At 53.1% G+C, this 26,420-nt stretch overlaps 1 protein-coding gene across 2 annotated transcripts in view; it reads left to right on the forward strand.

The window, feature by feature from the left end:
• CLIP2 (CAP-Gly domain containing linker protein 2) overlaps nt 1-26,420 on the forward strand; it is a 75,524-nt gene that overhangs the window by 27,273 nt on the left and 21,831 nt on the right. For both annotated transcript variants that reach the window (XM_025275615.3, XM_044936330.2), the window contains exons 3-8: nt 12,220-12,770; nt 16,450-16,574; nt 18,044-18,257; nt 19,294-19,491; nt 20,640-20,743; nt 22,945-23,005. In XM_025275615.3, coding sequence (XP_025131400.3) covers nt 12,220-12,770; nt 16,450-16,574; nt 18,044-18,257; nt 19,294-19,491; nt 20,640-20,743; nt 22,945-23,005 — 1,253 coding nt within the window. The remainder of the gene's footprint in view (nt 1-12,219; nt 12,771-16,449; nt 16,575-18,043; nt 18,258-19,293; nt 19,492-20,639; nt 20,744-22,944; nt 23,006-26,420) is intronic.

Below are 26,420 nucleotides of genomic sequence, written 5' to 3' on the forward strand. Positions count from 1 at the left end.
CATCTGTCTGTATTAGGATGAGATCTGTGTGACCTGTGGGCCTGTGGCCTTTCCCCATTCGGAGCGTCGGGGACAGGAGACCAAGGACCGGTGTGCATGGGCATTCCCTTCACACAAGGAGTGCCCACTCAGGACAGGGTCTACCTCTTATTCTATGATCTCCCCCAAGGGGCACAGAGCTTTTCAGGTCTGGCTTATTGAGCTGGGGCCCGGGTGCCCCCACACCCTGTGGGTGCTCTGGACATGAGCGCCAGCCATGCCTGGGATGGGGCATTCACAGAGCTTCACAGCTGGCCTCTGGTCCTAGACACTGACCCCCTTCCACTCCACCCTGGAGGTCTGTGTCTCTCAGCTCAGTCCCCATGCTCCCGAGGAGGGTGTGTGTGTGTGTGTGTGTGCGCGCGCACACATTCTCAGTCGCTTCAGTCATGTCCTACTCTGTGACCCCATGGACTGTAGCCCACCAAGCTCCTCTGTCCACGGGATTCTCCCGGCAAGAATACGGGAGTGGGTTGCCCTGCCCTCCTCCAGGGGATCTGCCTGACCCAGGGATTGAACCCAAGTCTCCTGCATCTCCTCCATTGCAGGCAGATTCTTTATCACTAGTGCCACCTGAGAAGTCCCCCCTAGGAGGGTAGGTGGCATCATGCCCGTTTTAACTGACTTGTCCCAGATGCTGTGCAAGCCTGGGCGGAACCAGGAGCTTCCAGCCCTTGCTCCTGCAGAGCCAGTGCTGGCCCGGGCGGCACGCACGCCCTTCAAGGTCAACGCTCTTGCTCTCCTCCCCTAACCACATCCTAAACTTTTTTTATGCCCTCAGGATGGGGCAAGCCAGCTGAGCTTTTCTGTGGCTGGACTGTGGACAGGTGGGGGGCAGGGCAGCCTCCTAATGCTCCCAGAATCGATCGGGAATGGTTGGGGGGTGGTGAGAGCAGGGAGGGGCAGGCAGGGGCCCAGCTGCCAGTGCCCGCCCGCCACGGCTGGCGTGGCCATAGCAGGGCTTCTCCATGGGGACCTGGCTCTGCTCTTTCCAGGGTAAGTCTCCCGTGTCTTTGTCTCCCTGGGGCCCCAGCCGAGTCTGCTGGGTAGGTGCTCTGTCCACCTGGTTTGGGAGTAAGGGGAATGGAAGAGGGGCTTCTGAGTTCCCTTGGGCTCAGGAAGGATGCTGAGCGATCCCTAGGGCTGGGACCCACCCCTAGCGGGCTGGTAGAGGGTCCCTTCTTCGGGGGATGGATGGCTGGGGACAGCATAGCAGGGGAGATGCTGGGCCTGTGGTGGCCACAGAGGGTGGGCCCTGCCTTGGTCAGGGTGCGTTGGGAGATGATATGGGCGAGTGCTGTCAAGGAGCTGATGGGAGGTGGAGCAGGCAAGGGGAAAGTTGGTGCCGTTGTGGAATGCTCTGGAGACCCCATCCCTTCCTTCGACCTTTGTGTTGAGTACCTGCTGGGAGAGCAGGGGTCTTGGAGCAGAAAGCTGCTGTGGGGCTTGTGGGGCATTTATGTGTGTTACTTCGGGTTCACCACGGAGGGGAGATCAGGGTCTTGGCCTGGCTGCATTTGAGCCCCGTCCTGGGGCTCTGGAGCTGGAGAGGCGGTCTGTGTGGACCCTGCTTCCCAGGACTAGTGTTCTGGGTGGAGCAGTGCAGACGTGTACCCTGGCAGTTTGGGTGGCAGGCTGTGCAAACCGAGGCAGAATGGAGCTCCGTGGCAGTACCCACGAGTGGTGCCGGAGCTGGTCTGATGGGCAGGCAGGGTTTCCTTAAGTGACACAGAGAGGAAAAATGCTGTAATTTTAGGTCAGAGTGGCCATGTACTGCCTGGGACAGCCCTGGTTTACGCTGGCAGTCTTAGCATGATACTGTATTAATAGCACTGCTTTCTCTCCACAGTGTCTGGCTTTGGATGATAAACCATGTAGTCACTTCATTCACGGCCCCTCCTAAGTCATCACACTGCTCATTTGCACATTAAAGGCTTTGACAAGTCTTGCAGCAAAGTCACCTTAACTTTGCTTAAGCCCCTGCTTCTCAAGTTTGTCTGAATTTTGAGATTAAGGTTTTGTTTTCATGAGACCTATTAACACTGTGTGGAACTACGTTCTATGGGATATTTATGTGTATGTTAAGTCGCTTTAGTCATGTCTGACTCTTTGGGATCCCATGGACCACGGCCTGCCAGGAATTCTGTCCAGGGATTCTGTCCATGGGATTCTTCAGGCAAGAATACTGGAGTGAATTGCCATGCCTTCCTCCAGGGGGTTTTCCCAACCCAGGGAGCGAACCTGCGTCCTTACTATGTCTCCTGCATTGACAGGTGGGCTCTTTACAACTAACACTACCTGGGAAGCCCCATGGGACATGGACAGATACGCTTTATCCCCTCTGGCCTTCATGGGCAGAGGGCTGACTTCATCATGCCCCTGGGTCCCTCCAAGGCCTCTCTTGATTTTTTTTAAGTTGATTCCTTTTTATCCTGTTCCCTGTTCCCATTTCCCCCACACCTAGATATTCATGCCCGTGTACTTTGCCTTGGGACCCTCTTGAACCCTTTCTAACCAAATACCACATCATCAACACTTCCCCATGTCACTTGAAAGAAAAATTAAAAAAAAATTATTTTTAAAGAGTACTTAATAATCTGCAAGACTTGATCATAATTTATATAACTGCTTACTATTTGGGGGGTTTTGTTTTGTGAATGACAAGACACTGAGTCAGTTTTTTTTTTTTCTAAATGATTTCCTTGGGGAATTGGCCGCAGATGACATTCCCTATTTTATTATTTTCTTTCTCAAATATTCTATTTTGTTTTTTATTGTGCATTATTCACTTTATTACACGAGTAACGTGGGCTTCTCATAAAAGTCAAAGGTTAACGTAAAAAGTGATCCCCAAATCGAAAGTTAAGTGAATCGGGGGAATGAGGATGTGGTGGGTTTGCCTTCAGGGAGCTTGCTCTGATGGCTGTGGAAGAGGGCCTGAAGCTGGGGGCTGGAGACTGGAGGCTAGGAAACCCTTCTGGAAGCTTCTTTGCTGGGCAAGGTGTGAAATCTCAAGGACTTGATCTCAGAAGGGGTCTCTGAGACCCTTGAAGGAGGTATGGATTTAGGAGTTATTTCTTCTGTGAAATTTCCAGGTCTTGGTGAATAACTGGATTGGGAGTGGAGAGATGGGAGGAAAGGGGAGGAGCAATGAGGGTTAGTGGCCTGAGAAAATGGGTGGGTGGAGGCACTCCTGAGATAGGGAGGACAGAGGTGGAGGGTCACTGTGGTTCAGAATGTCAAGTGTGAAGTCCTGGAGGACATCCAGGAGGAGGCAACTGCTGGAAGGGCAAGGCTGGCAGCCAGGGACGGGATCTGGACTGGGGAGAACAACTGAGGTTCAACTTCATTCTCCATCTTCTTTTTTTTTTCCATTCTCCATCTTTTTGTGTCCCTTGGATCTTTTTTTAAAAATTTATTTATTTTTAATTGGAAGATAATTGTTTTACAGTATTGTGTTGGCGTGCTGCAGTCCATGGGGTCGCAAAGAGCTGGACACGACTGAGCGACTGAGCTAGACTGATTGTGTTGGTTCTGCCATACATTAACATGAGTCAGCCATAGGCATGTATGTGTTCCCTTCCTCTTGAATCTCCCTTGCACCCCATCCTCTAGGTTGTCGCAGAGAACCAGGTTTCAGCTCCCTGTGTCACACAGCAAATTCCTACCGGCTATCTGTTTTACACATGATAATGTGTATGTTTCAATGTGACTCTCTCAACTCGTCCCGCCTCTCCTTCCCCCACTGTGTCCACATTACTTGGATCTTTTACAAGGAGAATTTATTAACATCTTTTTTAAAAAGGCAGAAACACGGCAGCATATAAACAGCAGCTAAAGGTGCAGGAGAGGGTTAGATTGAGACGGTTGGATTACAGGGGAGCACAGTGCGGAGCAGGGTTCCCAGGTACTCACCGCAGAAGAGGAATATTTTTCCTGCCTCTTGCCTCCTGCCCACCCGCTCCCAGCGTTGGAGACAGGCCAGGGGCTTTGTCTTTCTCTGTCTCCTCTTCCTGTCTCTCATTCACAGGGTCTGGAGAATTTAGATGGGTCTCAGATGGGCCACTAGCCAGGGTTTGGGCTGGGACATGGCCAGTGGTGTGCTGGCCCTGGCCCAGGCTGGCTCATGAGAACCAATTGTGAAATTGTCAGGAATTTTGCAAGTCAGATTCACAGCCCTTATTTAAACAATCAGATTGTGTGTGGACTTAAAATTAAGCACATTCTATTATAAACTAAGGTAATAAATATTCAAAACTTATGACGTCTAGTAGTACTCCTAGTAGCATTTACACCACTAATTTATACCACTAATACGACTATTGTTTTATTGGTAAAATACTACTGTTTACTCCTAGTAAGATTTTTAGCATCTGTGTTTTTGAGGTTGCATGCGTGCTTAGTCGCTTCATTGCGTCTGACTTTTTGCCACCCCATGGATGGTAGCTGCCAGCCTCCTCTGTCTATGGTATTTTCCCAGCAAGAATAGTAGAGTGAGTTGCCAGCCCTCCTCCAGGGGATCTTCTTGACCCAGAGATCGAACTCACATTTTCTGCGTCTCCTGTATTGCAGGCAGATTCTTTACTGCTGAGCCAGCGGGGAAGCCTGTTTTTGAGGTTTTTTACTCTATATTGGAAGTACTATATATAATCTCTTCCAAACTCTGTGTTTAATGGCATCATGCTGGCATCTTGAGATGGACCACGGGGGTAGAATTTACATTATGGGAATTGGCATAGGCTAAAAATCAGGGTTATTATTATTATTATTGGGCTGGCCAAGAAGTTCATTTGGTTTTTTCTATAGCATCTTACAGAAAAACCAGGATAAACTTTTTGGCCAACCCAATATTACTATTATTTTCTCTTGGAGAATCAGTTAAGCCTTTCCCAGCACACCACTGGCCAGAATATAGGTGGAAAGAGATAGATGGAGACTGCCCCGTTGGAGAGGACCACTGGGGTCGGGCTGGAATGGGAGGCAGAGGGGACCCAGTCCTGTCATGGGAGCAGGGAGCCTTGAGAGGGGCGTGGACAGCAGGGCCAGGCACCACAAGGCCAGGAAGGGTCTCTTGCAGTGAATGAGGAGGACAGGGCATCCTTGCAGAAGTTTCCAGAGCCAGGGGTCAGGGGTGGGGGTCAGGAGCTGAGGGTCAGAGAGGGATGAGGAAGCAAGAGTCCTATCGGGGGATGGAACCACTCCCTTCTAGATGCTGCTGGATGGAAGAACACCCGCTGCAAGAAGAGCAGAGGACTGTAGCCCGCCAGCCTCCTCTGTCTACGAGTAATAAGTATCTAACTACACCCTGGCTGGTGTTTTGAACTTTTAAGTACTGTGTACACACACACACACACGTACGTGCACAGGACAAAGCCTAGAAAAACAAAGCTCAGGATGTTAACTGTGATTATGTTTATATGATGGAACTCTGCTGCTGCTGCTGCTGCTGCTAAGTCACTTCAGTCGTGTCCAACTCTGTGGGACCCCATGGATGGCAGCCCACCAGGCTCCCCCGTCCATGGAACTCTAGGTCCTTTTTAAAAATCAGTAACTATTATATGTTTGAAATTTTTTCTGCAGTGTACCTGAGTGATCCATGTAATAAGCATTTAAATAGAGAGAGAAAAGCTTGTTTTCTGGGAAGGAGAATGGGCGACAGCAGGAGGGGGTGAGGTGAAGGAAGGTGTTTTGTGGGCCAGGAGGGTGTGCATGCCACACGTGGGCTCTGTCCTCTGTCAGAGGGCCGGTGTGGGGAGAGGAGAGAGGTGGTGGGGAGGTGGGTTCCAGGGAGGACCAAAGGGGGATGGAGGTTTGCTTCTTGCCTGGAAAATCCCATGGATGGAGGAGCCTGGTAGGCTGCAGTCCATGGGGTCACTAAGAGTTGGACACGACTGAGCAACTTCACTTTCACTTTTCACTTTCATGCATTGGAGAAGGAAATGGCAACCCACTCCAGTGTTCTTGCCTGGAGAATCCCAGGGACGGGGGAGCCTGGTGGGCTGCTGTCTATGGGGTCTCACAGAGTCAGACACGACTGAAGCGACTTAGCAGCAGCAGTAGCAGCAGGGGGGTCCAAAAGCGGGAGGGAGACCAGGTGAACCGGAAGGTGCCTGGAGTGAGGCTCAGATTCCTGGACTGACTCCCTGCAGCACAGGAAGTGAATGTTCCATGCACCCAGCACAGAGCCAGGTGGATCGCAATTCTGTGCGAGCTGTGCAGAGTGGCTGGCACTCAGGGCCTGCTATGGGATCCCGGCCTGGGTGCGAGAGTGGAAACACAGCACATTATGAGCTTCCATTTAAGTCTGGAAGACAGACATGCGCTTTTTGAAGATGGGATAGATCTCTAGAAGAATGAAGCAGGTAAAGGGTACTGCAGGCAGGTGGGCTTGTGGGTGAAGCAGTCACAGAAGGCTTCTCGGGGGAGGTAAGGGAATGAACAGGTGACTGTCGGGGCAGAGGTTCAGGGAGGTGCTTCCACCCCCATTCACAGTGAGCCTCTCTCCCCAACCCCGGGCCCCTATGCCCTTAGTGCCTTCTTGCCAGGCAGGAGGTCTGGCAGTGCCAGACACTGAGTGCCAGACACAGAGTTGTAGCTGAGGTTCTGGCATTCCCCACCTCTCTGGCTGAGCTGGCATTTGACTGGGCGCTCAACGAATGGGGTACCTGGTGGCTGAGATTCAGCAGGTGTGACAAATGCCTCTGCCCATTGGACCGTAAAGAAGGCTGAGTGCTGAAATGTTGATGCTCTCGAACTGTGGTGCTGGAGAAGGCTCTTGAGAGTCCCTTGGACAGCAAGGAGATCCAACCAGTCCATCCTAAAGAAATCAACCCTGAATTCACTGGAAGGACTGATGCTGAAGCTGAAGCTCCAGTACTTTGGCCACCTGATGGGAAGAGCTGACTCATTGGAAAAGACCCTGGTGCTGGGAAAGATTGAGGGCAGAAGGAGAAGGGGGTGACAGTGGATGAGATGGTTGGATGGCATTGTCGACTCAATGGACATGAGTTTGAGCAAGCTCTGGGAGATAGTGAAGGACAGGAAAGCCTGGTGTGCTGCAGTCCATGGGGTTGCAGAGTCGGACACGACTGAGTGATTGGACAACGGCAATGGCTTCCCGGGGAGGGTGGGACCAAAGACTTTGCTGGAAAAGGCAAGGATGCACTCTCATCTGGGCAACCCCTCCCCCGCCACACTGCCCCGGACGACCCGCTGCTGTCCCTCCACATCACATCTTTAGCCCTTTTCATCAAAGTTCTACTTTGAACTTGAAACCAGCAGTCAGTTCCTTTGTGCCTGCTGTCTGGGGAAGGATCAGCTGCTAGTGTGAGGGTTAGGTCCGTCGCTGCTCTTTGCTTTCTTGGGGCTTTGCTGCTGGTCCCTGAGGGAATTAAGAGGGCAGGGAGGCCCAGGCCCTGCCTTCAGGGAGCTTCCAGAACCGGCCCAGAGGCTCAACCCATCAGCCAGGTCTTTGACGACATGCCGGCTCCTCTGGGAGAAGAGGTGAGGCTTCTAGAATGTCCGTACTTCCCAGAACCCTAGCAATTTCTGACCTCACCCTTCATAGTCTCGTGGGGAAACCAAGGCCCACACCTGAGAAGGGGCTTGGTCAGGCCCAGCCAGCATGTGATGGATGGCTCCCTGGAGGGAAGGGGCTCTGTGGGGTTGCCATGCCTTCCACAGCTCAGGCGGCTGCCAGCTGCCCCGGGGTGAGTGGAGGATTTGATGAAGGTTTGTGCCTGACAGCCTGGGCCACCAAAGAGGAAAAACACAGCAGAACACCCAAGTGCGGCTGCCTAGCTCCTGGATTTTAGCAGCTGTTGAAACAACTGGTCCCTGGGCCTGTGACCCCTGGGAGGGTTGGGGTTGAGGAAGAATGGAGATTACCTGGGGTCTGCGTGGGCTGGGACAGCTGGGAGGACAGCTGAGTAGGCAGCTTCTGGCCAAGAATAGCCACGCTGGGTCCCCCTCGACCGGAGGTCCCAGTTGTGTTCTCAGCACAGACAACAGGTAGGCTCTCACCTGGGCCATGGCTGTTAGGTTAAGCAGACATCACAGAGCCCCTCTGCTCCAGGAAGTGTTCTGGAAGCGGCGATGGGAAAGGCACGGATGCTTACCAAGCCCCTGCGGGGCCTGCTTTACCAGGAGGCTCTGAGCCGGACCAGCTGGGCCCGGCTCTGGCCTGGGTTGTTGTTCAGTCACTCTGTCGTGTCTTACTCTTTGCGACCCCAAGAACTGCAGCCCACCAGGCTTCCCTGTCTTTCACTGTCTCCCAGAGTTTGTTCAAACGCACATCCATTGAGTTGATGATGTCATCCAACCATCTCATCGTCTGTTGCCTCCTCCTGCCTTCAATTTTTCCCAGCATCAGGGTCTTTTCCAATGAGTCAGCTCTTCCCATCAGGTGGCCAAAATATTGGACCTTCAGCTTCAGCATCAGTCCTTCCAAAGAATGTTCAAGGTTGATTTCCTTTAGGATGGACTGGTTTGACCTCCTTGCTGTCCAGGGGATTCTCAAGGGTCTTCTCCAGCACCACAGTTTGAAAGCATCAATTCTTTGGTGCTCAGCCTTCTTTATGGTCCAGCTCTCACATCCATACATGACTAATGGAAAAACCCTAGCTTTGACTAGGTGAACCTTTGTCGGCAAAGTGATGTCTCTGCTTTTTAATACGCCCGCCTGGGTAACTCTGAGCAAGTTTTGTAAACTCCATTTCCTAATCTGCAAGATAAGAATATAAAAAGCACCCAGTCCATCAAGGGCACGGAGTGAGCACTCCATGAATGGTAGCTGCTGTTTTAATGATGATAACCTTGAACTCTTGTTAGCATGACCCATGGGCTACTTGGGCAGTGCTATGCAGGACCTGGGGTTGGAGCTCCATCTGATTTGTGGCTTCCTCCCGCTATGACTGCTTTTTGAGGCAGCTTTTTTTTTATAAGGAAGGGACCCACCTGAACTTGCAGGGTTCCCAGTCCCCATACAGGTGTGATCCCAGTAGAAGTTCCTGGTAACAGGATGGTCCTAGATGAAAACTGGGGACCCAGAGCTTGGCCCAGGTGTGGGGAACAGTGGGATGAAGTCGGATGCTCCAGAGCGTGGGGTGAGCTATTGGTCCAAGGTCACCAGAATCTCCCTGGAAGCCCTTCTTCTGCCCCTGGGCCTTTTGTGATTTTAAATTTTTTCTAATCCTTTCTTTTGAGTATCAGTCATTTCCTATCACAATAAGAATGGTCGGCACTTGTTCACTGGTGTGGCCCAGGCACCCTTCCTAAGGCTTTCTGTGCATCACTGCTCAGCAGCCCTGTGATGGGGGCCAGGCGAGGAGATGGAGGTAGGGCTCCAGAGGCTGCTTCCTTAGCCACCATGGCCTGTACCTCTGGGGATCTCAGGGGTGTGAGAGAAGAACCTTGGGGACCCACCCACCCAGGGTCCCACAAGAAACAGGACACATCCCTCTCCAGGAAGAGTATAAGATGAGACCGTTCCCTGTTCGAAGGGGAACTGTAGGGTTTGGCCAGAATCTAGGAAATGGGTCCATGCAGGGGAGTCCAAGGTTAGAGTGGTTGTAGTTTGGGGCTTGACGTGGTGAGTGTTTTGTACACATTTGTTGGATGAATGAAAGTGCCCTGCACCAAGAGCCAGAGGCCTTTGGTTGGAGCTTGGCTCTGCTGCCTCTTGCCTGGGTCCCTAGATAAAGCAACTGATGACTCTGAGCCTCAGTTTCCTCATCTGTAAAATGGGATCACAAAATCACTTCACACAGTTGACCGTGAGGGTCGTATGAGCTACTGTACCTCCGCCTCTTAGCACAGGGCATCCGTTCATGGGTGCAGTCACTGTGGTTGTTCATCAAGGTCACTAGCAAAGCTCACAGATTTCCTGGGAGCCCAGCTTACAGCTGAGAGGGAGCCCCTTGCCCCTCACTTAAGACCCCCATTCTGGCTGCCTAGGCCCTGGGTGGTCACGTGCTTTCCCACCATTACTAGTGGCCCAGACGGATCCCTGCCTGCTTGGCCTCGTATGTGTGTCCTGCCATGGAGTTTGTGACTTCCTCATCCTCCAGGAGCTCTGTCCTTCCAGCCTTAAGATAGCATGTAGCCAGGCCTATGGCCCTGGCCTCCTTGACCTTGGGTACCAGGAGGATGCTGGCAGAGCTGCTGCCCCTGTGACCCCTGTACTGGCTGCCTGTGGAAAGACCCAGAAACACAAGCATCTCTGATAGGGGCATGGCAGTGTCTGCTTGCCTTCTGTCCCCATCTCTGTTTGACAACCGCATCAGCCTCTGGAGTAGAAGAAAAAAAGGATGAGTCCTTCCCTGCCTGATACTTTGTCTGGCAGGAAGGAGGAGCAGCCTCCAAACCTTGAGGTTTAACTGGGCAGGCTTTCCAAACACTTGCACACGGGGCCCTGCATGCAACCCAGGAGCCAGACATGCACAAAACATGGTGGGTTTGAGCTCTGCTCTGTCCTTTTGTGAGTGACCAAGCCTGTCAAGGCAGGAGACATGAGATGCAGGTTCCATCCCTGGGTTGGGAAGATCCCCTGGAGGAGGGTATGGCAACCCACTCCAGTATTCTTGCCTGGAGAAATCCCATGGTCACAGGAGCCTGGTAGGCTACAGTCCATGGGGTCACAAAGAGTCAGACATGACTGAAGAGACTTGGCACGCACACACACGTATACAAGCAGGTTGGCCCCCTTCTATTCTTTTTCTGAGTTTATAGCACATCTGAGCCCAGGCCTGGGAGTCAGGCCCCCCAGCGAGGGTTTTTATCCCCATTTCTGCAGTGTGGCCTTGGGCAAGGCCCATGCCTGAGCCTCAGGGTCATTCTTTCTATAAAGAAGGGCAAAATCAGGGGACCCAGTTCAGGCCACAGAGCCTGAAGTTCAGACCAGGAATGAGGTTAAGTGCTTGCTTCCACCTCCCATACTCCTCAACCCCTCTTTTCCTGGTCTGTGCACCCTGAGGCTTGGGCTGCAGCTTGGGGGTGGGGGAGGAGGGGAAGATAACAGGAGTGGAGTAAGAGGGTTTACTGGCTCCTTCCTTGTCCTGAGATGTCTGTGGCTAGCTGTCCAGGAACAGTTGGGAGCCCAGAACTGTCTGGGGAGGAAAGTGGGGAGCATAGAGATCCCCCCGACAAGATCTGAGTCCTACATGGGGCCATGGGTGGTCTCAGATTAACAGCTGAGGGCCTGAGCCCACCAGGGTGAGGAAGTAGCAGCTTGTAACCCTCCATCATGGGTTCATTCTGCCCTCAGTTTTGAGTGACCCCGAGCAGTGGAAAGTCTTTTTTTTTTTTTTTAATTTTCTAAAATTTTAAAATTTTGAAATATTTTTTATGTGAACCATTTAAAAGTCTTTATTGAATTTGTTGCAATATTGCTGCTCTTGTATTTCATGTTTTGGTTTTTTGAGCACAGAGTTTGGGGGATCTTAGGACTTCCCAGGTGGCCCTAGTGGTGAAAAACCTGCCTGCCAGTGCAGGAGATGTGAGATGTGGGTTTGATCCCTGGGTTGGGTAGATCCCCTGGAGGAGGGCACGGACAACCCACTCCATATTCTTGCCTGGAGAAGCCCATGGACAGAGGAGCCTGGCGGGCTACAGTCCATGGGGTCACAAAGAGTTGGAAACAGCTGAAGTGACTTAGCACACAAGTGAGACCTTAGCTCTCTGACCAGAGATCGAACCTGCACCTCCTGCATTGGAAGGCGAAGTCTTAACCACTGGGCCACCAGAGAAGTCCTCTGTAACTTTTTTTTGGCGGGGGGACCACACCATGGGGCTTGTAGGATCTGTTTCCCCACCAGGGATTGAACCTGGGCCCTGTCAGTGAAAGACCATAATCCTAACCACTAGGACACCAGGGAACTCCCTATAACTCTATTTATTTACTTATTTATTTTGGGTGGAAAGCCTTCTGAGGAGGCACTGTCCTGAGCTTTCCATCCTTAGAATCCTCCAGAGGGGTTGGCAGAGGAGGGGATACCCACACGGCCCAGGAGCCATGAGACCCGCCTCAAGCCCCACTCCCAGCCCCACCTGCCTCAGTTTACCCATCTGTCAGCCAGCACCGGCCCCCTCCCAGACCGCGCTCTGGGGGGCCGCCGAGGGTCCAGCCCCCCACCCGCTCCCTGGACCCGAGCCCTAACCGCCACTTCTGTCCTGTCTCCACAGGCTCCCCCCTGCACAAGCAGGCTTCGGGCCCCCCGGCTGCGGCCCCTGCTGCCCCCGAGAAGCCCGGCGCCAAGGCGGCCGAGGTGGGCGACGAGTTCGCCGGGGACTTCGTGGTGGGCGAGCGCGTGTGGGTGAACGGCGTGAAGCCGGGCGTGGTGCAGTACCTGGGGGAGACGCAGTTCGCGCCGGGCCAGTGGGCGGGCGTGGTGCTGGACGAGCCGGTGGGCAAGAACGACGGCGCGGTGGGCGGCGTGCGCTACTTCGAGTGCCCGGCCCTGCAGGGCATCTTCACGCGGCCCTCCAAGCTTACGCGGCAGCCCGCGGCCGAGGGCTCGGGCAGCGACGCCCACTCGGTCGAGTCGCTGACCGCCCAGAACCTGTCGCTGCACTCGGGCACCGCCACGCCGCCGCTCACCAGCCGCGTCATCCCCCTGCGGGAAAGCGTCCTCAACAGCTCGGTCAAGACCGGCAACGAGTCGGGCTCCAACCTCTCGGACAGCGGCTCCGTGAAACGCGGCGACAAGGACCTGCGCCTCGGAGACCGCGTGCTGGTGAGTCCCAGCCCCCACCCCACCCCACCCCCACCCCACGTGGGCGAGCTGGAGTCCCCGCCCTGGGCAGGGACCGGGACCCGCGGGCCTCGGGTGGGATTCAGGCTGAGGCACACACACCTGGTCAGAACCACAGAGGGGCCAGCGAGACAAGTGAAGTGGGGGCCCTGGAGACTGTTGCTGTGTGACCCTGGGCAAGTGTCTTAACCTTTCTGGGCCTGTAGCTAGTTTTTTAAGGAGCCTCCATAGGGTTCTCTATAATGGTTGTACAATTTACATTCTGTGGATTGTCTTTTCATTTTGTTTATGGTTTCCTTTGCTGTGCAAAAGCTTGTAAGTTTAATTAGATCCCATTTGTTTATTTTTTTTTTTCTTTCTGTTGTTCTAGAAGGTGGATCTAAAAAGATCTTGCTGTGATTTATGTCAGAAAGTGTTCTGCCTGTGTTTTCCTTTAAGAATTTTATAGTGTCCAACCTTACATTAGTAATCCAGTTTGAGTTTATCTTTGTGTATGGTGTTAGGGAGTGTTCTGATTTCATTCTTTTACATGTAGCTCTTCAGTTTTCCCAGCACCACTTATTGAAGAGACTGCCCTCTCTCCATTGTATATTCTTGCTTCCTTTATCGTAGATTAGATGACCACAGATGCGTGGGTTTATCTCTGGGCTTTCTATCGTGTTCTATGGATCTATATTTCTGTTTTGTGCCAGTACCATATTGTCTAGATTAGTGTAACTTTGTCATAGTCTGAAGTCAGGGAACCTGATTTCCTCCAGCTTCGTTTTTCTTTCTCAAGATTGCTTTGGCTATTCGAGGTCTTTGGGGAACACAGAGAATTTTTAGGGCAGTGAAACTATTCTGTAAAATACTGTAACGGGGGGTACGTGTCATATATTTCTTGGGAATTCCCGGGCAATCCAGTGATTGGGATGTCACTCTTTCACCGCCGAGGGCCCCGGGTTGATCCCTGTTTGGAGAACTAAGATCCTGCAAGCCGCATGACGTGGTCCAAAAAAAAAAAAAAATATATATATATATATATATATATATATATATATATATATAAAGATCATCCCATAATTATAAAAGGATCTGCCTCAGGTGGCTTCTGAGAGAAACATTGATTGCTTTTCTGCTTTCCCTGCAGCTGCCTGTGGACCTGGTTGCCCTGGGTTTCCAGCTCTGTGTCTTACCATCTTTTCTCCTGTTCTCTGCCTTTGAGAGCTTAATACCTTTAAAAAAAAGTCCCTTCACTGTCTTTCTAGTGCAAATTGAAGGAAGGCTGAAAATAAATGCGTGTGTTTATCTACCATGTTTGTGTTAGTCGCCCAGTTGTGTCTGGGTGTTATGCGGCCCCATAGACTGTAGCTCGCCAGGCTCTGTCCGTGAAATTCTCCAGGCAAGAATGCTGGAGTGGGTAGCCGTTCCCTTCTCCAGGGGATCTTCCTGACCCAAGGATCAAACCTGGGACTTCATGCGTTGCAGGCAGATTCTTTGCCATCTGAGCCACCAGGGAAGCCCCTACCATATTTATGTGAACCAAAATAGGACTTTCTAAAGGTTACCTTCTCTGACACCCCTAAGTATGCCTCAGGTGTGTACCCTCAAAGGAACCAGCTCCATGATTAGAACTCACTTCATTCCCACCATTTCTTAAGGACCAGCTATGCACCAGACACATTGAAGATGTGAATTCTAAACTTCGCAACTCAGGAGTTCTCTGGCGGCCTAATGGTTAAGATTTAGTGCTTTCACTGGCTTGGCCTGGTTTCAACCCCTGGTCAAGGAACTAAGATCCTGCAAATTTTTCTTTTCAGATAGGCAAAGGCTCAAATATTTTATTTCCTCTTGCACCTCTTCTTAGAAAGCAGTGGAAGGCTCTACCAAAATAAGTGAATAAACCAAGAAAACAGAAGATATTGCATCCAAGAAATGGGAAATCCAGCCCAGGAGGGAAGAAGAGGAACTCCTCAGGGAGATGGTGCCAGGTGGCCCTGGAGTGGTGGCCACGCAGCAGAGGGACTCCCAGCTCCAGGAGAGTCTTCTCCAGAAAGAATCTGATAGAGTTCTCAATGGCTCTACACATCTTGGCAGGAGATTTTAGAGGGCTGAGAGAGTTTGGGGTTAACCTAGTGTGAAAACCTAACAAACAATCATAGAAGACAGTTGTTATCTGTGGGGAAAATTGGTCGTGGGAAGGAAAAGTTTCTGTATCCACCCATCTGTGTCTGTGACTAGTGTTTACCTAAGTCCCAGCACCGTCAGCCTGGAGTCTGATCAAATGAAGCCGTTGATGTGTGGGAAGAGTGGAGAGCCAGTAGGGGTGGGTTCAGCCTCCCCTTCCTTGATGGGAAGTCAATGGATGTCACCCCAAACTGAAAAATTGACAAGTAGCAACATAAGCATGTCAATTAGAAATATGCAGTCAACACCAAAAACTACATCATAAAGAGTTAAAGTGCTTCTGGGGAGAGGTGGAGAAATTCCCGGGGCTTTTTAAGGCTTTGAAAGTATTTGACTCTTTATGTATACGTGTGTGTTAGTCGCTCAATCGTGTCCAACTCTTTGTGACCCCATGAACTGTAGCCCACAAGGCTCCTCTGTCCATGGGATTTCCCAGCCAAGAATACTGGGGTAGGTTGCTATTTCCTTCTCCGGGGGATCTCCCCCACCCAGGGATCGAACCTAGGTCTCTCGCATTGCAGGCAGATTCTTTACCCTCTGAGCCACCAGGGAAGCCCTGTTATGTATATATGTAAACTTAACTAAAAGTTTTTTAAATGATTTTTTACAGTAATATTCCAGATTACTGGCCTGGTCTATGAGTTTTTTTAACTGTGGTAAAATATACCCACAGGCAGGTGGGATGAACTGGGAGATCGGGGTTGACATATACACTATACACTGCTATGTATAAAATCGAAAACTGAGACCCTACTGTGCAGCACAGGGAACTCTGCTCAGTGCTCCTGCTGACCTAAATGGGGAGGAAATCCAAAACAGAGGGGATACATGTATGTGCATAGCTGGCTCACTTTGCTGCACAGCAGAAATTAACACCACATTGAAAAGCAGCTGTACTCCAGTAAAAATTAATTTTAAAATTAAAAAAATAAAATACACATAACATTTACCTTCTTAACCATTTTTGAGTACAGTTCAGTGATGTTAAGTAATAGATTCATGTTGTTGTAGTACAATAGATCTCTTTTATCTTGTGAAACTGAAACTCATTCCCATTAAACAATAACCCCATTTCCCCTTCCACCCAGCTCCTGGCAACCCCCATTCAAGCCATTTTTTAAGGATAACATTTATTGAGCTCTTGTATGTACCAGACACTGCACAAACAGTACGTAATCCTCACCAGAGCCCTTTTGACAGATGAAGCAGGGCTAAAGCTCAGAGAAGTTAAACTGGCCCAAGCTCACACAGCTTGTAAGTGGCAGCATTTGAATACAAGTCTGTCTTTCTGACTCCAGAGCTCTCACCCAGGACAGCCTTGGGAAGCACTGGTTATACCTGTATCCCTCCCTGCTGTCCTTGACCTCCCTCCATCTCTCCTAAACCTTGCATACTGGAAGGAAGGGGTGGGATGAGCCTGGGTGCCTGGGTACCTGTGCCATCTCTGCTCTTCCCACTGCATCCTCTGGACCCGAGTCTCTCTGTGTGCCAACAGGTTGGCGGGACGAAGACTGGCGTGGTGCGGTATGTGGGGGAGACAGACTTTGCCAAGGGCGAGTGGTGTGGCGTGGAACTGGACGAGCCCCTTGGGAAGAACGATGGGGCGGTGGCGGGCACCAGGTATGGTGGGCTTCCCCTGGGCAGGAGAAGGGGGGCGTCCTCTTCTGGGATGGGTGCAGGGGACGGGGTTGGGGCATCTGAGGATGCCCGTGTTGAGCATCTGGTGGCTGTGCCTGATACCATGTATAGGTGCTGCCATAGCAGCTCATGGAAGCAGGTGGTGGGACTGTCACTCCCATTTCACAGATGAGATAACCAAGGCCAGAGAGGTCATTTCTCAAGATCACGCAGAGAGTCACGAGCAAGTGCTAGGAGAGTCATCTGTCCCTGTGTCCCTTTCCCCATGCCACCTTGGCTAAGTGCAGTGAGAGTACCAGAAAAGGAGAGGCAGTGGTCCCTGCTTCTGGGAGATGCCCTGGGTGACACAGGAAATAATCAGTGCTTGGTGCTCTACAGTCAAGGTTAGGCTCACAGCTAGGTCCCAGGTTTCTCAGCATCTCTAATTAAAGGGAATTGACTGTCAGGAATTCTCGATCGAAAGGGTCTAAGGCTGTTCCTGGGCCCATTGGGGATGGGAAGGGTGATGTGATGAGTGAGCAGTGTCAGGGGTGTGGGGCTAAGGGGAGGTGGCCCGCGAGCCTGTTTTTATCCCTGGGCTGGATTCTGTGCTCCAAGTGAGGCTGGGACAGCTCTGAGAAGGAAGGTCTGCTAGGCTGGGGGTCAGCCTGAACAAAGACCTGAATGCAGGAAGTGGCGGGATGGTGTGGCAGTTTCATGGTGAGCCGGAAACTGCAGGACTAGTTCCCGGTCCCGTGTGGAATCCGCTGCCAGAGAGGTTTTGAGAGAAGATGCTCCAGTTTCCATGACAACATTTGCCTTCCTGTTTTCAAGGCAAATGTTTCTCTCAACTTACTCTTGCATTCAGAATTCAGAGGAAGGTTGGTCAGCATCCCCCACCTGACCCCTAAGGTGCTTCCTTCCCATTTCTGCTTCTCCATGCAGGGAGCTGCATGGGCAGAGAGCCTTGGCTCTGGGGGTGGTCCAGGGGCAGCCATGAAAATAGGGCTGCAGATGTGGCTGGGGGCCTCTGGTATGTGAGTGGAGCCAAAACATTGAGGGCTTTGGAGTCCACTGGATCCACTCTCAACTTTGCCATTTAACCAGCTGTGTGACTATGGCAAGTTCCTTAACCTCTCTGAGCCCACGTCTCATTTGTGAAAACTGGATTACAATAGAGTGGTTGGGGGATTGAAATGAGCGTTTATGAAAAGGGACTGGCATAGAGCAGGGGTTCATTGATTGTTATTCCCCCATTCCCCAGAAATATGTCCAATGGCTGTGCAGAATAGCAGACCCTGCTCACCTCTGTTCCTTTTCTGGGAGTCCTGTCTATTGGTCTTAGGGTACGGGTGATGGGTCCCCAAGGAGGAATCTCTCTCTCTTTGCTGGGCTCTGAAAAGGTGGGGAAGGCAGGCCAGGCTCCAGGCTGTGGGGCAGTAATGGCAGTGTGGTCTCTCCTGCCCCTCCAGGTACTTCCAGTGCCCACCCAAGTTTGGTCTCTTTGCACCCATCCACAAGGTGATCCGCATCGGCTTCCCGTCCACCAGCCCGGCCAAGGCCAAGAAGACCAAGCGTATGGCCATGGGTGTGTCGGCGCTGACCCACAGTCCCAGCAGCTCCTCCATCAGCTCTGTCAGCTCCGTGGCCTCCTCCGTGGGTGGCCGGCCCAGCCGCAGTGGCCTGGTAAGGATGGGGGACTGGGGAGGGCTACCCTGGTGTGTATATGGGGATGTGGAGGGTGGGGCCATAGAGATTCAGGCGTCCTCTGACTTGCTCTGGCTCCAGGCATCTGTCAGTTTGGAGTTTTTTTGTTTTTTTTTTTTTCCTTTAAATATTTAATAGAAGTTTCTATAAAAGAACATGGAAACTTGGTAACTTAGGCTCTTAAACTGAAATGTACATTTCAGGTGCTAAGGTAGAAGTTTGGAGTTTTTGAACAAAGATGAAAGTGTAAGGATTTCCCTGGTGGACCAGTGGTTAAGAATCTGCCTGCCAGTGCAGGGGACATGGGTTCAATCCTTGGTCTGGGAACTAAGATCCCACAGGTCACAGGGCAATTAAATCCGTGAGCCATAACCACTGAGCCCACAGGCCACAGCTAGAGAGTAGCCCCCGACTCACCACAACTAGAGAAAGCCTGCGTGCAGCAACCAAGCACCCAGGTGCCGCAACCAGCACCACCAACAAAGAAATAAGTTTTAAAAAGCAAGTGTACATTTTTGTAACAGAGAAATTGACCCGTTTACATTTATTGTTATTTTTCTATTACTGATGTGTCACTAGTCTAAAACCCTTTCTTAGGAATTAAAGAAGTTCATACAAATGCAGAGCAGGTAATACGGGTGGAGGGCAAGCAGTTTAGGAAGGCTGATACCTCACCTGGGGTGAGGAGAGAAGGTGAGGTTGCCGTGCAGAGCTCTGTCTACACGGGCTTCCTCCTAGTCCAGGAGAAGGTGGCCCAGGTGAGGGACCCCGCCATGAGGTGGGGAGGAGCCCCAGGGGCTGTAACTTGCCTGGGAGCGGGGAGTTCCCTGGATCTCAAACGTCACGATTCCCTCCACGTAAGTAGGCAGTGTCTAGGGCCCTGGGAAGGGGAGGAGCTGGACCCTAGAGTCCAGGCACTTGGGCCCCATGCCCCCGCAACCTGTGGGGTAACTGGGGGTTGTCTGGATGGAGCTCCACACCCCTGAGTCCCGCCTGCTCCGGCACCTCCCTGCAGCTCACCGAGACCTCCTCGCGCTACGCCCGCAAGATCTCGGGCACCACGGCCTTGCAGGAGGCGCTGAAGGAGAAGCAGCAGCACATAGAGCAGCTGCTGGCTGAACGGGACCTGGAGCGGGCCGAGGTGGCCAAGGCCACGAGCCACATCTGCGAGGTGGAGAAGGAAATCGCCCTGCTCAAGGCGCAGCATGAGCAGGTGGGTAGGCGGGCTGGGGCGGTAGGGTCCCCAGCAGGGTACCAGTGGCCTCCTCGGGCCAGTCATGTCCATCCCTCACGCTCAGAGAAGAGAACTCGGGGTGTGCAAAAGACACTGAGATGCAGGTTACCAGCCTCCCCTGTCCTCCTGGTGATTTTCCTTCCAGTGGCAGGCCCACATTCCTCCAGAACCTGGATACAGTTTTGCGTATCCTGCTTTTCCCTACTTCATATAGTGTGAGCAGGGCTTCCCTGGTGGATCAGACGGTAAAGAATCCGCCTGCAATGCAGGAGACCAGGGATCGATCCCAGGCTCGGCAAGAGCCCCTGGAGAAGGGAATGGCAGCCCACTCCAGTATTCTTGCCTGGAGAATCCCAAGGCCAGCCAGAGGAGCCTGGCGGGCTACAGTCCGTGGAGTCGCAAAGAGTCAGACCCGACTGAAGCGACTGACACACACAGCCCGAGCATGATTTCTAGGTCATGGAAAATTCTTCCCCGTTTGAACGGCTGCATTGCCATCTATCACACGCTGTGTCCTTACCCACGTGGCCTGTTCCCTGCTGGTGTTCACGTGGTTTTCCAGTTCCTCACTTTTTCTAAATAATTTCTAATACTAAATTTTTTTGGAGGTACAGAAGTCCACATTTCAGATCACGTTTCTGAGCAGATTCCTGGGCTGGGTTTCAGGGAAGGAAGGCATCACCCATCACCTCGATTCTGCCGCCATCACGTGTCTCTTCTTCCCTGGCGCTTGTCCCCTACCTGGGAGCTCCCTCCTGGGCCCCTGTCCCCATTTGGAGCCCAGCTCCCTCTTCCCTCGGGCTCTGGAATTATTAAGGCCAAGCTCACGTATGTGCTGTGACAGGGGCATTCACAAGACAGAAGGTCTTATAGGCCCTCAAGGGTGGAGGGAGGGGGCAGGTCCTGGGGGCAGGTGGACCTGAGGTTCCCGCTGGGTGAGGCTGGCCCTCTTCCCTCACATCTAGACCCACAGTTCCTGCCTGACTGGGCTGGAGGGGGAGTAGGGGTGGCTGGGATCCCAGGCTGTCTCCTCGCATCTCCCCTGCTGCTCCCCATCCCTCCCCACTCCCGCTCCCAGTCCCCCGGGAGGAGGCTGACCCTGTCCGGGCCCTCCGCTCGGGGCCCAGTATGTTGCAGAAGCAGAAGAAAAGCTGCAGCGGGCCCGGCTCCTGGTGGAGAGCGTGCGGAAAGAGAAGGTGGACCTGTCCAACCAGCTGGAGGAGGAGAGGAGGTGCGTGCCGCCCCGGGCCCCATCCCGGGGGGACACTCCCAGAGCCTCGCTGAGGATGGCTCGGGACCAGCAGGCCCAAACCCCGCCTCCCCACCGTGTACTGGCTGTGTCACCTGGGCTGGTGACACAAGCCCTGCAGGCCTCAGTCCTCCCATCTGCAAAGTGGGGTGATGACCCCCGCCTCTGCAGGCTGTTGGGAGGACTTGCAAGCTAACCCCAGTGACGCGCCCGACAACAGCACTGAGCACCTGGGAGACACCATGTCTGTCACGCTTTCCTTCCTGACGTGGGGTTCACTGTTCCGCCCTGCCTGGCTTGTGCAGCATCATGAGGACGCCCAGGGAGGGCAGCGGGGGGTGGACCTCTCACTAGGGAGACGCATACCCCACGTGCCTATGCCGTGATCCAATTCAGCACAGGGAATACCCGCCTCTGCTCTAGGCAGGTCCTCCCAGTGAAGCGTGAAGCCTGTGTCCTGAAGCTTCATTTCCATTTCACGTGTCAGGAAACTGAGGCTCAGAAGCAGCAGGAAAAGGCCACTGGAAACACCTTGCACCTGGGGATCAGCCCCCGGGCTGGGTGCTTCACCTGCACCGTCTCTCTGTCTTACTATTAACCCAGGGAGGTATTGCCCCCAGCTCACAGATGAGAAAACTGAGGCTCAGAGCAGGGAAGGGACTTACCGAGGTCACTAGTCTTGTCAGTGGTGCTACTGGCTCTTTGTGTGACCTGCCAGGGTGGTGAGTGGGGTTTGTGTTCCCTCCATGTGGGGTCTCTGGGCTGACTTGGTCCTGGAGCACCTGGCGGGGTTCAGACCCCACAAGGGCCAGGGTTTCCTTTGGCCCAGGAGCCTCTCTTTGTCTCTGAGCTGCTGACATACAGATTTCTGCAGCTTCTTCTGCTCCTCCTGTGCAGCAGGCAGCCCCCAGCCCCAGCCCCCACCTCCCCCAACTTGGGTCTGCTCTTGGGCTTTCAGCCCAGGCATGTGCTCCAGGGGCTGTTGTTACTGTCTGACTCTGAGAGAGGAGGGCTTATTTATATCTGCCTGAGACCGTAGGCAGGGCCCACACAATTGGTTCCCATGGCAACGCGCCTGATGCCAACAAACAAAAACAGATCCCTGAGACATCATGGGAGTTGCGTTCAGGAAGTCCTGGGTACAAGGGCCAGCATTGCCCGGCGCTTGCTGTGTGACCTTGGGCAGGTCACTGGCCCTTTCTGGTCCTCAGTTTCATCCTCTGTGTGCTGAGAGCCATCAGGAGGCCCAGGAGCAGCCACTTTGTGAGCTGTAACGTGCCTGTGTCTCTCCCCGGTGCTCTCTCGGGGGTGAGTGGGTGGGTGAGTGTACTTGAGGGTGGGCCCCACACCTGCAGCAGGGCACTGGGGGCCCTCCACATCAGGGAGCAGCCCAAGTGGTGGGGGCTGGAACCCTGGGCCCTGATTCTGAGCGGAAGGAGTGAGTGAGGATGGGGTCAGCAGGGGAAGAAGCCCACCCTCTGTCTTTCCCCATAGACTGTTTCATGCAGCCTATCTGCTCCCTGCTATCATGAAAACAGAGCTGATTCTGCTTCATTTACTATCCATTCTATCATTTATTCCCACAACCACCCTAGAGGGGCAAGATGCTGCATTAAACACAACTATTTTGCAGGAGAAGAAAGGATTTATTACTTGCAGCAAGTAAGGAGAACACCGGGGATCTTTTCCTTAAGCAATGTCTCCTTTGCACTCCTATTTTAGAGAAGTCCATGTTCTCTCTGTAGAGCTTGGACCAGGAAATTGGGAGGGCTGGGGGTTTCCAGGAGGCTCCACCCCCATCAGCCATGAGGCTCTGGGACAGTACCTTCTGGGTACTCTGAATGTGGACTCGCAGCTTCTGGTGGCCTTGGCTCTCTCTGCCATTGCTGACTTGGCAAAGGCCACCCCTCTGAGTAGGGGTCACTTATGGCTTCCCTGATGGCTCAGCGGGTAAAGAATCCACCTGCAATGCAGGAAACACGGGTTCAGTGCCTGAGTCAGGAAGATCCCCTGGAGGAGGAAATGACAACCCACCCCAGTATTCTTGCCTGGAGAATCCCATGGACAGAGGAGCCTGGTGGGCTACAGTCCAGGGGGTCGCAAAGAGTCAGACACGACTGAGCAGGAGCATGGACGGACCCCTGTGGGTGAAGCCTGCTCAGCCCCCTCTCCCCCCTCCGCAGGAAGGTCGAGGACCTGCAGTTCCGAGTGGAAGAGGAGTCCATCACCAAGGGAGACCTGGAGGTAATGGTCAAAGGCCCCCAAATTTCCCCCCAGGTTTGCACCCCAGGCTTAGCCCTCAAAGGGAAAATCATCATGAGGTCCAGGCAGCAACTCTGAGCCATGTGGGAGGGGGCCATGGGAACCATGAGGTAGACAAACTGGGGAAGAGTCACAGGTCATACCCTGGGAGCGTGGGGAGGGGCCCATCACGAGAGACTCGGGCATCAGAAGTCAAATGGCTCAGCTCCAGGAGCCCCAGAGGGGCCATGCTTCCTGGTCAGCAGCTGGGTGGGATGCACCCGGGGAATCCACAGAGCTGGGCCTGAGGGCATGGTGGCTGGGCTCCCTGTCCCTTCTTTCTTGGCAGTATCCCTAAAGGTGTTCCCTGGGCCCTCCGTTCATCTTGAATTCCAGCTAAAACTTTGGCTGGGAATAGTTTGTGTTTGAGTCACAGAATTTATAGATGGGAAAACAGGCTCAGAAAGGCAGGAGGGACTCATGCAGTCATGGTGCACCTCAGCAGCCACTGGGACCAGGACCCAGGACTCCTGACTCCCGAGTGTAGCCCATAAGGATGCCAGTGATAGCACCTCTTCAAGTCACACCACCTGGCCAAGGGGTCTGGGCACCAGTGGAATTTCACTCTCCCTCTTCAATCCCACCCACCCTTTCTGAGCTGAGGGATGGAAGACACTCACATCAATTAATAAAGCACCTAAGGACCCCTGCCACCCAAGACAGACACCAGCCCTCCTCACCAAACCGTCTGGAGTCTGCAGGGCTCACTAGGCCTGCTCACAGTTAGGTGGGTAGGAATGCCTTTCTGCCATGACCCTCCCTGCTCCCTGGAAGGTGACAGAAAATGTGGACTCCCAGAGCCATCAGATGAGGCAGAGGGCAGTCCCTCTCCACATTCCAGTCCTGACCCTAACTGGTCTTGGGCAGCCATTTCCTCTCCCTGGACCTCCACTTGCTCCTCTGTTAAATGAGGAGGTTGAACCAGGTCAGTGATTTCCCAGCTTAAGAATTCGTCACCCAGTAGGTGTGTTCAGACTCAGAACTCTGGACCCAAGTGCCCATACAGTAGGTCTGGGTGGGATCCAAGGGTGTGCATTTCTAATGAGTTGCCAGGTGATGCTGACCTGGGAACCACACTTTGGGAATCACTGCACTGGATCATTTCTGAGCTCTGATGGGAAACTACGGTTTCTGATTTTGTGAAAGAGCCGTGTCAAAACCCCTCTGACTTCCAGCGTTCAGCAAAATTGTACAAATGGCTGTCCTATCCCTGAATGACCCTGGCTGGGGAGGGATATGTGTGATCTAGGGTCACTGACGGCTGCCCCTGTTGGGACGGGTTTTGCTGCCTGAGCTTAAAGGATGGCTACTGGGGCACAATCTGGTATAGGAACCCCAGCCTGGCATCTGGTGTTCCAATATAAGTTTCTCGCTTAGCCAAGGGGCCAGTTATGTGGTTGACATTTAGCAATCTCTTCTGTGGGGTGGCTGCCCTCCCGAAGGGATTGGGGGTGGAGGTCGCTCCCGGGAAAAGCACCTGTGATTGCAAAGACATCTGGTAGCTGCTAACTTCAGTCATCAAAGGGTAGGGGGTGGGCGGGCAGGTTACTAAAAGGCTGCAGGGAAATCTCACAGCACCAAAGGCAGACAGTTCAGAGAACTGGAAGGAGGAGCAGCATCAGAAACGGAGTCTGTTCCCCTCTCACTCGCCTCCCTCTTCTCATGATTCCTGGTCAGTCTGTCTGTCTCTCACTGTGTCTGCAGATCTCTTGACACGTCTCCTCCCTTCTGCCCTGACATCCACCTGCCCGGCCCCGCCTAGGCTCCAGCACTTACTGCCTCCCAGCTGTCCTCTTGAGAGAATCTGATTGGCTAGCGAGGCTAGCCAATGGGTTGTCTCGCTTTGGATCGGGTGCCCACCCCAGATCCAATCAGCCCTGGCTGAGAGAGGAGGGGGTGGGGCAGACGGTGACGGACAGCTAGTTCAGTCCAAGGGCAGTGGAGTCCCATTGCTTCTGTTTCTGTTGTGACCATATTCATGGCAACCGGAAGGCACATGGACCCAAGTCCCTCTCATCCCCATCCACCTGAAAGTCAAAAATAAGCCCCCAGACACCTCCTCGAGCTCCTCCTAGGACCCCTCCAGCTATGTGACCCCATTTCTCTGCTTGTCGTCCCTCCCCCAACTGTGCGAGATGTCCCATGACAACCTCTCACCGCCTTTCTGACCTTGACTGTTGGCCTGTCCAGGGGCTCAGTCCCAGGCTTCACTTTCGCTAAGAGCGTCCAGTCTGTGGCATTAAATGCTCTTTATAAGCCCACGATTTCCTTGGTCCTCCCCCAAACTCCGCACCAGCATACCCACAGGACATCTCCCCCAGGAGGAGCAAGTGACAGGCATTTGTAACACCTTCTGGGGCTGCAGAAGGAAAAACTGGCACAATTCAGCAGCGGCTCCAGACAACATATATCGATGCTCTCACAGTGCTGGAGGTCAGAAGTCGGAAATCAAGGTATGGGCAGGGTCAATTCCATGCCTCTCTCTCAACTCTAGTAGGATTTCTGGCTGCCGCTGGTGTTCCTCGGCTTGTCGCAGCATCCCTGCCTCCGTGGTCACGTGACCTTCCTCCCTGTGTGTCCCTGTGTCTCTTCACGTGACCGTAAAAGGAAGTCATCAGGCCCACCGGAACCCAGGATGACGTCATCATAACTGTTTACATGTACAAAGACAAGGTCACCTTCTGAGGTTCTGAAATAGACGGGAAATTTGGGGATTTATCCAGGGGGCTTGTGTTATTGTTCTGTTGATTAGATAGCATCTCGCTGTTATTTTTCATTGACTTGGGAACACCCACTGTAACAGGAAGAGACAGAACTCAGAATCAGCTGTTTGTTGGGGACTGGCTGTGCAGCTCGAGGCCTGCAGGGAGATGAAAAGGGGCGACGACCTTCAGGAGCCCCTTGTGCAGCTGGGGTAACTCTCTGCCGGCCCCTCGCCATTGATTGATAATACCAGGCCTCTGTTACCTTAAGGGCATCCCAAGGCAGAGGCTTTGTGCTTTGGAGTAGGGTAGACACTGTGCATGCAAGGAGAAGAGAAAAAACAGTAGGTCAAAGACTCAGGCCAGGCTTCACCTAGCCTCCAGGATTTGGATGGGGGCGGGGACACAGGGAGTCCCCACTGCCGGAGCCTCCATCACTGCTCCGTGTTGTTGCCAGAAGTCCATGTCTCTCCTCCGTGGAGTCAGGCTTGGTTTGGGGAGGGGCCCCGGTTCCGAAATCCAGACATCTGAGTTCTAGGCTTCACGCTGTCCCAGGTTGCTGGGTGATTCTGAGCCTGAGGTTGTCCTGCTGGCATGGCCTCTCTCTCCTGTGAGTTGGAGAGACAGCCGAGACACTGTGGGATGGGGTAGGTTCT

This window comes from Bubalus bubalis, chromosome 24 (assembly GCF_019923935.1).
Source record: "Bubalus bubalis isolate 160015118507 breed Murrah chromosome 24, NDDB_SH_1, whole genome shotgun sequence".
Classification (NCBI taxonomy): domain Eukaryota; kingdom Metazoa; phylum Chordata; class Mammalia; order Artiodactyla; family Bovidae; genus Bubalus; species Bubalus bubalis.